This window comes from Mus caroli, unplaced genomic scaffold, assembly GCF_978045245.1.
Source record: "Mus caroli unplaced genomic scaffold, Mus_caroli_1 scaffold_13, whole genome shotgun sequence".
NCBI lineage: Eukaryota > Metazoa > Chordata > Mammalia > Rodentia > Muridae > Mus > Mus caroli.
In genome coordinates, this window is record NW_028227268.1 from 39,232,142 (window position 1) to 39,245,850 (window position 13,709).

Here is a 13,709-nt window from a genome sequence, read left to right on the forward strand (position 1 = left end):
CTGAAGACAGCTACAGTGTACTTACATATAATAAATAAATCTTTAAAAAAAAAAAAAAAAAACTGAGCCGGGCAGTGGTGGCGCACGCCTTTAATCCCAGCACTTGGGAGGCAGAGGCAGGTGGATTTCTGAGTTGGAGGCAGTCTGGTCTACAAAGTGAGTTCCAGGACAGTCAGGGCTACACAGAGAAACCCTGTTTTGGAAAACAAAACAAAACAAAACAAAACAAAACAAAACAAAAAGTCTGAGAGCAATGGAAGGAGCCCAACAGATACTGGCACAGGCCCCACCTTGTTTCACATATGCCTTCAGACCACATTCCACCTCCTGTCTAGTTGCCCTCGATTCTTTCTCCAGTGATAGAGACAAAGCCCAGGGCCTCACATATGCTAGGGAAGTGCTCTGCCACTGAGCTATATTTCAAACCCCAAGATTATTTTAAAACAAATCATACAAAGTATATTTCTTATGAGCTACAAGCCTAGCACTTGGCTCTGAGACAGGGTCAGGCTATGTATAGTTTATGCTGACCTGAAACAACTTACTACGTAGGCCAAGAGACCTTGAACTCACTATTCTCCTAACTCAGCTTCCTAAGCGCTGAGATTTCAGATGTGCATCATTACTGCCAACTTCTAGTATGTTGTTTCATCTATAATCATTTAGGCATACTCTAAGAAAAATAATTAGCTTTATCAACAGCCTCACCAAAAATTACAATTTCCACATCAATTCACTATGGTATCAAAGCATTCCAACAGTTATACTGCACATTTCAGTTTAATGCACATTTTCTTCACTGTTGGCCAGGAGGAATTAAGTAGGTCCCAAGTCCTTGTGATGTGAGCCTATGTTTTCAAGTGTTTCTATGCTTTCTCATATGTTCAAGTTTGAAATTCTTTTTTTTTTTTTTTTTAAGATTTATTTATTTATTATATGTAAGTACACTGTAGCTGTCTTCAGACACTCCAGAAGAGGGCGCCAGATCTCGTTGCGGATGGTTGTGAGCCACCATGTGGTTGCTGGGATTTGAACTCTGGACCTTCGGAAGAGCAGTCGGGTGCTCTTACCCACTGAGCCATCTCACCAGCCCAAGTTTGAAATTCTTAATCAAGGTCTGGAATCAGTCATTTCTCTAAGGTGTCTGATTTCCTTGTAGTAGAGTTTATGAATATATTTACTTGTATTCAGTATTATGCATTTACGAAACGGGGCATAGTCAAATATAAACAGTCTGTTCATTTCCCAAGTACTAGCCATCTTTTCATAATTTACCATTTCCCTATAAGAAATGTCCAAGCCGGGCATGGTGGGCACGCCTTTGATCCCAGCACTTGAGAGGCAGAGGCAGGCGGATTTCTAAATTCAAGGCCAGCCTGGTCTACAGAATGAGTTCCAGGACAGCCAGGGCTACACAGAGAAACCCTGTCTCAAAAAAAGAAAAGAAAGAAATGTCTAACTACACTCACAAAGTAGCATCATTAGCATAAAAGGACTGAAGTTCCAAGTTTGGATTCTAAAATAAGTCATATTTTAAAAACAGAATTGGGGGCTGGTGAGATGGCTCAGTGGGTAAGAGCACCTGACTGCTCTTCCGAAGGTCCAGAGTTCAAATCCCAGCAACCACATGGTGGCTCACAACCATCCGTAACGAGATCTGTCGCCCTCTTCTGGAGTGTCTGAAGACAGCTACAGTGTACTTACATATAATAAATATATAAATCTTTAAAAAAAAAAAAAAACAGAATTAATCCCAGTACTTGGGAGGCAGAGGCAGATGAATTTCTGAGTTCTAGGCCAGCCTGGTCTACAGAGTCAGTTCCAGGACAGCCAGGGCTACACAGAGTAACCCTGTCTGGAAAAAAACAAAAACAAAAACACAAAACAAAACCAAAAAAAAACCCAGAAGTTAACTTCACTATAAAGTTAGCAAATAGCCTTCCCTTATTAAAATACTTTAAGATTCTAAATATTTCTACATATCTTACAAAAAAAACAAAAAAACAAAAACACAAATGAATGTTAGTATATTTCACATAGTATGAGTCTTGTCCACACAAAAAGCAGAATAGAGAACCTAAGCTTTATGTCCTAAACATGATATGTTTTCTTAATTATTTAAGTGTATCAGCATGTCAGGTGGAGGTCAGAGGACCACCTTTGAGTGTCACTTCTCCCCTTGAATCATGTGGATCCTGGATATTGATTTCAGGTGACTAGGCGATCTCTCTGCTCTAAAAATAGAAAGTATTTACAAAAAGGAAGATGGGCTGCAAATTCAAAAAGAATCCATCAAATCTCCAATGAACCTCTTGACTTCTATTCTGAGAGTAGGCAATTATTCGCTTAGCGGTATAGTTTCATACACATGGAGATAACGGAAACTCTCTCAGAAGTGGGTCTTTTGTTTGTCTAAGAGAACATGCAGATGCAGAGTGGCTGCATCACCAGTCAGTAACTACAAAACATTATCAAATATACGCTTAGCAGTCCTAAGTGCTGCTAACAGCCCACACCAGAAGACTAAAGCTTGGAACACTGGTACGTGCTTAACCCCAACATCTGGAAGGCTAAGGAAGGAAGATGCCAGCTCAAGTCCTGTCTGTACTTCATGGAGAGTTCAAAGCTGGCCTCAGTAACTTAGTGAGACTCTCTCTTGAAATAAAAAGAGCTGGGAAGGAGTTTAGTAATAAAGGGTTTGCCTAGCATAAGCAAGGTCATAGGTTCAACCCCCAGTACCAACAAGGGGAAATTGTAGTATATTTCAAAGGTCTATGATCATTACTTTAAGTGGAGTAACACTTCCAAATTTTCTCAGTTTTTCCTTTCTGAATGACAATGGTATGACCCACATAAATAAAGGTTTTCTGGAGATCTGGGGGAAAGTGGATGCTGAAGGAAGGGCTTTTGAGACCAAAAAGCTGAGAGCTGTCCCTATAAGCAACAGAAACCCAGATACCAGCAGTGGGACAGGATGCTCCAATGATCCTGATGTCCTGAGGTGGGTTTCTGCTAGTCCTGTTTTACTTGTTAGCTTAGGCTACTGCTATGCAGAATTCAAAGGTTGATAAAATTTTGTAAGAGGCCAAAATAATAAGTATTTTAGACTTAATAGACCAAGAATCCACTTAAATTAACAAGCATAAGCCAGGCAGAGTAACACACTTTTAATTCAGCGTGTGGAGAGCAGAGACAGATGGATCTCTGTGAGTTCAAGGCCATCCTAGTGAGTTCCAGGATAGCCAGGACTTCATAATAGACTTTGTCTCAAAGATAAGATAAAATAAAATAAAATAAATCTTAAGCCTATCTTATAAGTTATTTTAAAGTGAGTGTTATTTTTATCAATGAGGAAGATGGCAATGTCTTACATTTGATTCAAGGTTTGTACATGTATGTGGAGGTCTGAGACAGGACAGAAGTGCTTCTCTGCTGGGTTCAGGGGACTAAAATAGGTCATTAGGCTCTGCAGAAAATGACTTTACCCACTGAGCAACCATATCAGCCCCTTGTTTAAACACTCATACGTCTCTATAGCACCTTCTTAAGTTGACACAGCTGGATTCTCATGTCACTACCTCTGCTGGGGAACATTTTAGATGATGTGTAAGAAGAAAATACAGCTTCATATAAATATAGGACTCGGAAAATAAAGAAATAGCTTAGTGTCTTTTTAAAATAAATGGATATTGTTTTCTATATGTTTATTTTATCTTATTTGCAGTAGTGTTTTGCTTGCATGTATGTATGTGCACTACATATATGCCTGATGCCTGAGGAGGTCAGAAGAAGGTACTAAGAGCACCGGACCTCCTGGGTGCTGGGAACTGAACCCAGGTCCTTTGCAAGAGCAACAAATTATTCTTGACTACTGAGCCATTTCTCCAGTACCCTAATCACAGTATAATAAAAACACAGCTTCAGTATATGTGTACACACACACACACAGGCACATATGCAGGCATACATACACACACACACAGGCACATGTGCAGGCATAGGCATACACACACACACAAACAGGCACATATGCAGGCATACACACACATACACACACACAAAAAAAAAACGGGCACATATGCAGGCATACACACACACAAACAGGCACATATGCAGGCAAACACACACACACAAACAGGCACATATGCAGGCATACACACACACACAAACAGGCACATATGCAGGCAAACACACACACACACACACAGAGAGGCGCATGTACACACACAATTTTTTTAAGATAGGGAAACTGCTGGTAGGATGGGCCAGATGACCTCAGGTGGCAGGAGAGAACAGACTCGAGAGCTGTCCTCTAACCTCCACAGGCACACACAAGAACATAAATAAACAAAATACCTATCTGATGAAATACAATTTTACTGCATCATGAACAAGAGTCCTGAATGAACTGCTCTTTTCTTTTTTTCTGGGAGTGAAAAAGAGAATGACTCTCCCCGTCAGCACCACTGCCTCGGTTCACGGTAAGGTGGTGGCAATTCTTCCCATCACTGAAAAGCTCAGAATGGTAAAGGGGAAAAAGAGAATCAAGATTTATAAAAACAGCTTTTATCTCATGATCTGAGAGGGCGTTATAGGCTGTGGAGCCTGCACTTTAAACAGCTCACTAATCACAGAAGCAAAAATTAATAATGGCCAAGGAATGTCGGCAGTGTTGGCTCCCACCTTGAATCCAACAACAGAATATAGAGCTGCAAAGCTAAGAGCGCTGACTTAAACCAATTAGAGTATGTGAGCTGATGGCTCAGGTTAAGAGCACTGAGTGTTCTTTCAGAGGTCCTGAGTTCAATTCCCAGCAACCACATGGTGGCTCACAACCATCCGTAATGGGATCCAATGTCCTCTTCTGGTGTGTCTGAAGACATTGACAGTGTACTCATATAAATAAGTTAATCTTAAAAAAATAAAAGAAAAGAAAAGAAAAGAATATGTGAGCTCAGCATATTTTTATCATCTTTTAAAACTACCTCAGGCAACAGATTTATAACAGTGCCAGGACTAGAGATGGTTTCTGCTATACCTGCATGCAACAAAAATTTAAAAAGCAAGCAACTTAGGTCAGAGCTAATATAAAAGTGTGTACTTTTCCTTGTGATGTCTGCAATGGAGCAACAACACATTTCCACAGGTTCCACAAGTTTGGTTTTTTCAAGACATTGGTGCTATGTTGCCCAGGGTAGATGTCCAAATCTGGCTCAAGTGATCCATCCTCCTGCCTCAGCCTCTCAAGTGGCTACCTCAGGGGCCTGCAGCATCTAGGAAAGCTGTAAGGGCTGACTGTCCACAGGGGGGCAAGAATCATCCCTACCTCACATCCTTCCCCACGGTCATAGCAGCAATCACTTTCTTCACAGCCTCCTTCCTCTTTTCTTTCTTTTCATTGTTGAGTTCAGCTTTTAATTCAAAAATTTCTCCTAAAAGACATGAGAACAAATAGGGATGGTTTCAGGACTACAGAACAGACAGAATATTGCAATATAAAATAACATCAGGATGACAAGGCAACCACTGAAGTAAGGTTACTTTAAACTTATAAGAGATGTGCAATTCCAAAGCCCCAGAATGTTAACTGACCCACCAACAAAGACCCCATCAATACATCCTAAAGCCTTTAAATCATCATCTTTAAAAGGCCACACAGAGCCGGGCATGGTGGCGCACGCCTTTAATCCCAGCACTCGGGAGGCAGAGGCAGGTGGATTTCTGAGTTCGAGGCCAGCCTGGTCTACAAAGTGAGTTCCAGGACAGCCAGGCCTATACAGAGAAACCCTGTCTCGAAAAACCAAAAAAAAAAAAAAAAAAAAAAAAGAAAAGGCCACACAGACCCTCCTTTAGAAAGCATAAGAACAAGAAAAAGAAAACCTCACTGCAACAGCATTAGGATCAGTATTTTAGGAATAGCAGACTTTTAAGGACCTAAGAAGAAAATAAATGAAAGTAGGGAGCTGGCTTGGAAATCAGAGTTTACAAACTAATAGAGATACAACTTAACAGACTAATAAATTAGGCTCAAAAATCACATAGTTTATTACTTACAAAATTGGGCTTAGCATCCCCCACCCCTCTCAAGATTTATTTATTTTACGTGTTTTAGTTTTTTGCCTGCATGTATACACACCACATGTATCCCTGGTACCCTCAGAGGGCAGAATAGAGTATTGAATGCCCTGGAAAAGTTATGGAGAGTTGTGAGTCACTATGTGGGTGCTGGGAACTAAACTCAGATCCTCTCCAAGAACAAGTGCTCTTAACTGCTGAGCCGTGACTCCAGGGCCCAGCATTCACTTCCTGGCTTCAGTTCCCAGCACCCATATGGTAGCTTATAACTGTTCATAACTCTAGTTATAGGGAACCTGATGCCCTCTTGCCTCTGCAAGCACCAGGCACAATATACCCATGCAGAAAAACACTCATATACATAAAAATAATAATTGCTCTAAAGGACAACTTTTGGGAGTTGGTTCTCTTTCCACCTTGTTAAGATGTCTTGTTTCTGCTGCTGTGCTGTAAACTCTGAATGATTCTCCTGTCTGTATCCCATGCTGAAGTAGGAATAATGGGATTACTGATGCATACAACACCACATGCAACTTTACTATGTGGGTTCCAGGGATAGAACCTAGATGGTCGGGCTTGGATAGCAAACACTTTCTCTTACTAAGCTATTTTACTAGACAAAGAAATGATCAAAACTATCAATCCAGTCAGGGCCAAATGAACTGGATTGTCAAGAGCTCTTAATTCGTAGGTTATCCTAATGTACAAGTACAGTTAAGTCAGAAAAGAAAAAGAAATCACCAGTATATAGTAGCATGACTGGTGGGGGGTAATAATCCACTTTCTAACAGGATTGGAAGTCCACTCACAGGAGGGGATTCATGCTTGGTACTTGTGAAGGTTTCAATGAAAATGCCCCCCTAGACTCACATATTTAAATACTTGGTCCTCAGTTGCTACAACTGTTTGGGATGGCTTAGGACATAGGGTCTTGATGGCAGAAGTGTGTCGCTCAGGGAGGGCCTTTGGGGTTTCAAAAGGTGTCATTCTACTGTTTCTGTTTGTGGATTTGGATGTGAACTCTCGGCTGCTGCACATGTGCCACATCTGCATGTCTGCATGGCATGATGGGGATGCACTCCTATTCCTCCTATGCCCTTCTTTCTATAAGTTGCCTTGGCCATGTTATTTTGTCACAGCAATAGAAAAGAAACTAATACAGTACTGGAAACCTGGTCAAGAGCCCATGGCTCAGGAGGTTATAGGCCTTGGTGGGCAATCTATCACTGTTATTAAATGGTCATGGTGTCCAGCTGCTTTCTACATATAGACATTTATACTCCTAGATTAGTGTTGTTCTCAACCTCCGTAGAAAAGCTTGTTCCAATTAGGCAGTTGTTAATGCAGAGTCAAAATTATTCAAAGTGCTGAGAATAAGTGAGTGACCCAGTCCTAACTGGAACATCTGTATCAACTACCTCACCTGCCCCATGTTTCAGAGACCATCACAGAGTAAGGGGTAGTGGAGACAGTGTGTGACATGGAGTGTAGGAAGGAGGGTTGTAAAATGCTGTTTCTGTACATGAGGTGGCCATTTGCATCCACTAACTCACCGTGCCTATGGTTATGTGCATGATAACAAGCCAGCCAATATTAAAGCAGGGACGGGGGAGGGGCTCACAAGGCTCAAGCCTTAGTTTGGGAGCTCATGGTAGGTGATGGCAGCTGGGAGGAAGAAAGCCATTATTCTTTGGTGATGTGGTCACTGGCAGATTGTCCAAGCTCTTAGAAGGTCCCATACAAATGGGCATGAGGGAGGCACTAATTAGATTCAGTAGATTATAATAAATAAATAAATACACACATGCCATGAAGTTGGGAGGGGGCATAATAGGAAGAACTGGAGAGGGAAGTGGGTGCTGGATATGAACAAAATATATTACTTATGTATGAAATTCTCAATAAGTATATATGGACTGGTAAGACATCTAAATGGTTAAAGGTGCTTCAGAACCAACTTTTGAAAGTTGTCATCTGATTTCCACATATACTACGGCATATATGTGTGTGTGTGGGTGCACACACACACACACACACTGAATATAAAATAAATATGGGAAAAAAGCACTACCCTAGTGAGAAGTTTAATAAGTTATCTGGCTTTAAGGTCTCAGCCTCAATCAATTCCATGAAAGTCAATGTGGCCCAGCACAGTAGCACATGTCTGTAATCCCAGCATTCAGGAGGCAAAGGCAGGAAGGTAGACTGTCATAAGTTCAAGGCCAGCCTGGTCTACTTAGCAAGTTTCAGGCCAGGTGAGGCTACATGAGATCCTGTCTCAGAAAACAAGCAAAAAGGTGGAGGAAGAATGAAGCTTAAAACGATATAAACTAGGGACATTTCTAAGGGTCCAGTTATGAACGACTACTCAAGAAGTGTCAAAGACTTTAAGGCTCCAGGTCTAGCCTTATCTGCCTTTAGAACACAAGGGATAAAAGAAAAAGGCCTAATCAGACAAAGGAGGAGGAGAATGGAAGGAGGGCTACCCCACACCATCATTTTCATAAGAAAAAGGCAACAACTCTCATCAGACAGAAGGAGGGTCGAATGAAAGGAAGGCTCCCCACACCACATACATGGTCATGCCCACTCCCGTTTCTTCCTTCTGTGGATACCCCAACCTTTTTTGTTGTTTGTTCTGTCTGCAATTGGGCCTTGCTATGTAAGCCTGAAGGGCCTGGAATACACAATGTAGACTAAGCTGGCCTCTTGTCTCAGGCCATCCTGCCTGTCTTCAGACTGCTGGGATTACAGGTATGCAATCACTTCAACCATTTTTCCATCTATCTGTTAAACCTGACTACTGTTGCCTCCTTGCCTACCACCTTCCAGACTGCTCTCAATGATCATTTTACCCTGACGTCATCCACCACTCTGACCACTCTTTGATCTCCCTGAAGCCCACGACAGGAAGTAGATCTACAAGAGACATAAAAATGGAGCACATAAAAGCTTATTTTATCAATATCCATCCCCAGTAGGCAAGCAAATTGCTTTAAAAAATCACTATTCCATTTAATTGACAACTACAAAAATAACTGGCAGAAAGGCCAAGCCTTCAAAGAGTCAGTCTCTTTTTTACTGAGCCGTGTGCTGCTATCATTTACTTCTGGAACAGTGAAGGGCAAACAGCAGGGATTCACAAGTCTGAATTGAACGGCAAGCAGCACGGGGAGCTGCAGAACGGAAACAGGATGTAACTGAAATTATTCCAGAACCAAGCATAAATTTAAAGAATCTGCTCCAGAGGCGGGTCTGGTGGGCGTTGCAGGAAGCAAAAGGAACACAGTCTATCCATTTTTGAAAAGCATATTAGTTGTGACTAATTTGTACGTCTCAAACTTTTATAAATGTCATTTGTACCCTTTGAAAGAAAGGGTTTGATGAATTAGGTGAGTTTTAAAACAACTTTTAGGAAAAGGCCAAGTGTATGCTTTTAATCCCAGCACTTAGAGAAAGCAGAGGCAGGAAAATCTTCAAGGTCAGCCTAGACTCCAGAGTGAGTTCCAGGACACCCAAAGAACCCTGTCTCAAAAAAATGAAACAACAAAACCTTTCTATGTCATTATAGATAGTATGTTGGTTATCAAAGCACAGAAAGTGTACATCTGGAATAAATTAACAAGGAGTTGATGGCTCTTTCGGTGTGGCTTTACTAGTGTGTCTGCGTACACGGCAGTTCGTGTGAGATCTATGTGTGGGTGAGAATGAATGGAGGGTAGAGGACAACTTCGAGGAGTTGGCTCTTTCTTTCCACCTTTTATGGGCTGCAGAACTCAAACTCTGGTTGCCAGGCTTACCCGGCAAGCACCTTTACTGGATGAGCCATTTTGGTGGCCATTTGATTCTGAAGACAGAATCTTGCTATGTAGCTCAATCTAGCCTCACAAGCATCTCAGCCTCCTAAGTGCAGAGATTCTAGGCATACGCCACCATGACAAGCAGGCTAATAGTTTTTGTGAGATGCAAACAACAAAGATAGAGAAGAAACTGGATAAATCAAAAGACAAATACTAGGAAAAGAATCTTGCATGTGCCACATTTTATTACCCAACCCCACTCATTTCACTAGTCAAATCTACTAAGCATTGTTAGCAGCTAAGACTGGTTTTCAGTGTTGGATACATATTTTTAAAAAATCTGTAGAGTTTTAAAAAACTCACTATTCAGTCTAGCATGGTGATATATATTTGCAATCCTAGCACTTGAAAGTATGTCAGGAGAGTGAATTCCACGCTAACTTGGAGTACATCACACGCTCTAAGACAACCTGGCTAATTAATGGTAAGACTCTATCTCAACACTAAATAAAATAGATTAGATAGAAAAAGTCAGAACAAGGACTGGAGAGATGGCCCAGAAGGTAGAATACTGGCTGTCCTTCCAAAGGACCTGAATTTGACCCTGTCTTAGTCAGGGTTTCTATTCCTGCACAAACATCATGACCAAGAAGCACTTGGGGAGGAAAGGGTTTATTCAGCTTACACTTCCACACTGCTGTTCATCACCAAAGGAAGTCAGGACTGGAACTCAAGCAGGTCAGGAAGCCGGAGCTGATGCAGAGGCCATGGAGGGATGTTCTTTACTGGCTTGCTTCCCCTGGCTTGCTCAGCCTGCTCTCTTACAGAACTAAGACTGCCAGCCCAGAGATGGTCCCACCCACAAGGGGCCTTTCCCCCTTGATCACTAATTGAGAAAATGCCTTACAGTTGGATCTCATGGAGGCATTTCCTCAACTGAAGTTCCTTTCTCTGTGATAACTCCAGCTGTATCAAGTTCATACAAAACTAGCCAGTACAGACCCCAATACTGACTTGGTAGGTTCGCAACCAACTTTAACTGCACTTCCCAAGGATTCTGGTATCCTCCTCGAGCCTTCATAGGCACCAGGCATGCATGTGGTACACAGACACATAAGCAGGTAAAATACCCATATACATTAAATAAATAATAAATGAAAAAAAATTTAAAGGGAGATCCTCTAATATCAGCTATGGGCCTTCTACATCCTTGTAAGCAACACACACTTAAAAAAAGAAAATCAATCTTCAAACTGTATGTATTCCCCAGTTATGATTTTGTGACATTTGCTTTATAATTCTCTACATACACACAGAACTTTTTCTTCATACCATTATAAGTTGCAGACATTATGCCTCTTTAGCCTTGAATATGTAACTTGTTTTTTTAAGGATAAGGAAATTTTCTTATTTTAATATTAAACAATTAACATTAAAACATCAATATATCACCACCACCAGTTCAATGCCCTTTATAGCAACCTGATTCCGATCCCATTCCCACCTCTGGGGCAGCATTCAGCTTAAGAACTCTGCAGTGACTTGATGTGCCAGGAGAAGGGAGGGGGAAATAGGGAGGGGCCGTGTGAGGAGGGAACTGGGGGAAGAGGAGGGTCTGCGATTGGGATGTAATGTGAGTAAATAAAACTAATTAAAAATGCTAAAAAAAAAAAAGTATTACACTTATTGTCATATCCTCAAAGCAATTTATTTTTATAATAAGATTTTGTTTTTTTTTTAAGATAGGGTCTTAAAAACCCTGGCTGTTCTGAAACTATGTAGACTAGCCTGGCCCTGAATTCATAGCAATCCACTCACCTCTGCCTCCCAAGTGCTATGTCATGATAAGATGTACAGGGCCCTTATTATGAGAAGCGTCTCCAATTTGCCATGGGTTTCCTGAATTGCAATAAGGTTATAAATGTTGGCAAGATAACTTCATAAAACATCACATCAAAAGGCAAATGGTGTTACTTTGATTGGTTTTAGTGATGTCAACAATGAATTAAGGTTCTAAATACCATTTTTGTTGGGTTTTTAAGTGTGTGTATGTGTTGCTTGGTACCCACAGATGTCAGAACAGGGTGCCAGATTCCCTGGATCCAGAGCTATAAATGGTTGTGAACTACAGTGTGGATGCTGGGAATCGAAGCAAGGGCCTCTGCACACACAAGTGCTCTAACCGCTGAGCCATCTCTCCAGCTCCCTGAATGCTAGAGTCTGACATTAAAGACCTAATATGTTTCATCTCCGTAATTAGTCTTTTTTTTTTTTTTTTTTTTTTTTGAGACAGGGTTTCTCTGTGTAGCCCTGGCTGTCCTGGAACTCACTCTGTAGACCAGGCTGGCCTTGAACTCAGAAATCTGCATGCCTCTGCCTCCCGAGTGCTGGGGTTAAAGGCGTGCACCACCACGCCTGGCATTGTAATTAGGAATTTGCTGAAAGATATTGTGAAACCCTATCAATGCCCCGTCCCTTATCAAACTTCCCACTTACTAACTTTAGCATCCTGACTCTTGCCTAAATTATAATTTATACTAAATATAGTCACACATGTATTGATTATATTCATTAGGTTATTATCCATTACTCTGATCATTTTGTTTGGTTTGGTTTGTTTTTTTTTGAGACAGGGTTTCTCTGTGTATCCCTGGCTGTCCTGGAACTGGCTTTGTAGTCTGGTCTCCAACTCTCAGAGATCCACCTGCCTCTGCCTCTAAGTGCTGGGATTATAGGCATTTGCCACCAACACCTGGCTGAAAAATGTCATTTAGAAACCAAGATTGACTACTTGGAACCCTGTGTACCTACTCTGATTTAAGTGAAAATCGGGTACTTAATCAGTAACTCCACTGGTGTTAAAGAACTAAGCAAAATGTGCACAATACACACTCAGACTCAGCCAAGTCTGAAGACAAATGCACCAGGAAATACTTCAAGGCAAACAAAGACAAATTCTATGCCAGAAAAGTTGTCGCATGTTAGCCACTAGAGAGTAGGACACATACACCAGAAAAGCAGGCCAAGACACCAAAAAGAAGAGTGATAAATGGCACAGTAGTTGGTGCCAGGCCCATAATACTTCAGCAAACAGAAGACCTGCTGGGTCCAAAAGCACGCACTTCTGATTCTGAGAAGCAGAGCAAGCTGGGGGAGCGGGGGGGGGGGGGGTGGGGGGGGGGTGGTGGTGGTAGTAAGCTGAGGACAGTGACACTAACCTAGCTCTCACAGAAGGACCAGCCATACTTCTAGAAATGAGCCATGTGGAAACAATTGGGGAAGTTAGATTTTCCCAAGAAGAATCCTTAGTTTGTAAGCCCACACTCAGTAAAAGCCAGTATTCTATTACTGACCACAAAGGGGATAAATCGAGCCAAGAGCAAGAGGTGTAAGCTCAATGGCAGAGCACCCACCAGGGTGTGTCCCCAGCACTAGAAAGCAAGCATGTAAAATCCCCTACACTTCAATAAGTTTATTAAAATACAGTTATTTGTAGAAACATCAGATTCCTAGTGAGACTGCAAACGCATGTGTAAAAACGTCAGAACATTCTACTTGGGGAGTCTAACCCAGCAACTGAAGTGAACAGTCGGAAGGTCTCACAAGGTTCCCCTACTTACCCTTCTTATTGGTTGTGAAGTACTTGGAGTCAGTCATGATTCTGGATCTTTAGCGTGAACCTAGGGCAAGAGTAAAGAATGCTGTGATCCAATTACATGTCTCCAGCAAGACATCAAATTTTGAGAACATCTATATTTAAGAATTTCTGCTTTTAAACAAAATGAGTAGCTTCTTCCCATTGCCACTGCCATTTGTGGTTCAAGCATCACGGGA

General features: G+C 41.5%; 1 protein-coding gene across 5 annotated transcripts in view; it reads right to left on the reverse strand.

Moving 5' to 3' along the window:
* The window catches only part of Ap2b1 (adaptor related protein complex 2 subunit beta 1), a 107,554-nt gene that overhangs the window by 84,498 nt on the left and 9,347 nt on the right, over positions 1-13,709 (reverse strand). For all 5 annotated transcript variants that reach the window (XM_021178160.3, XM_021178158.3, XM_021178162.3 and 2 more), the window contains exons 2-3: positions 13,496-13,555; positions 5,327-5,432 (exon numbers count right to left, since the gene is read on the reverse strand). In XM_021178160.3, coding sequence (XP_021033819.1) covers positions 5,327-5,432; positions 13,496-13,532 — 143 coding nt within the window. In that variant the 5' untranslated portion in view covers positions 13,533-13,555. The remainder of the gene's footprint in view (positions 1-5,326; positions 5,433-13,495; positions 13,556-13,709) is intronic.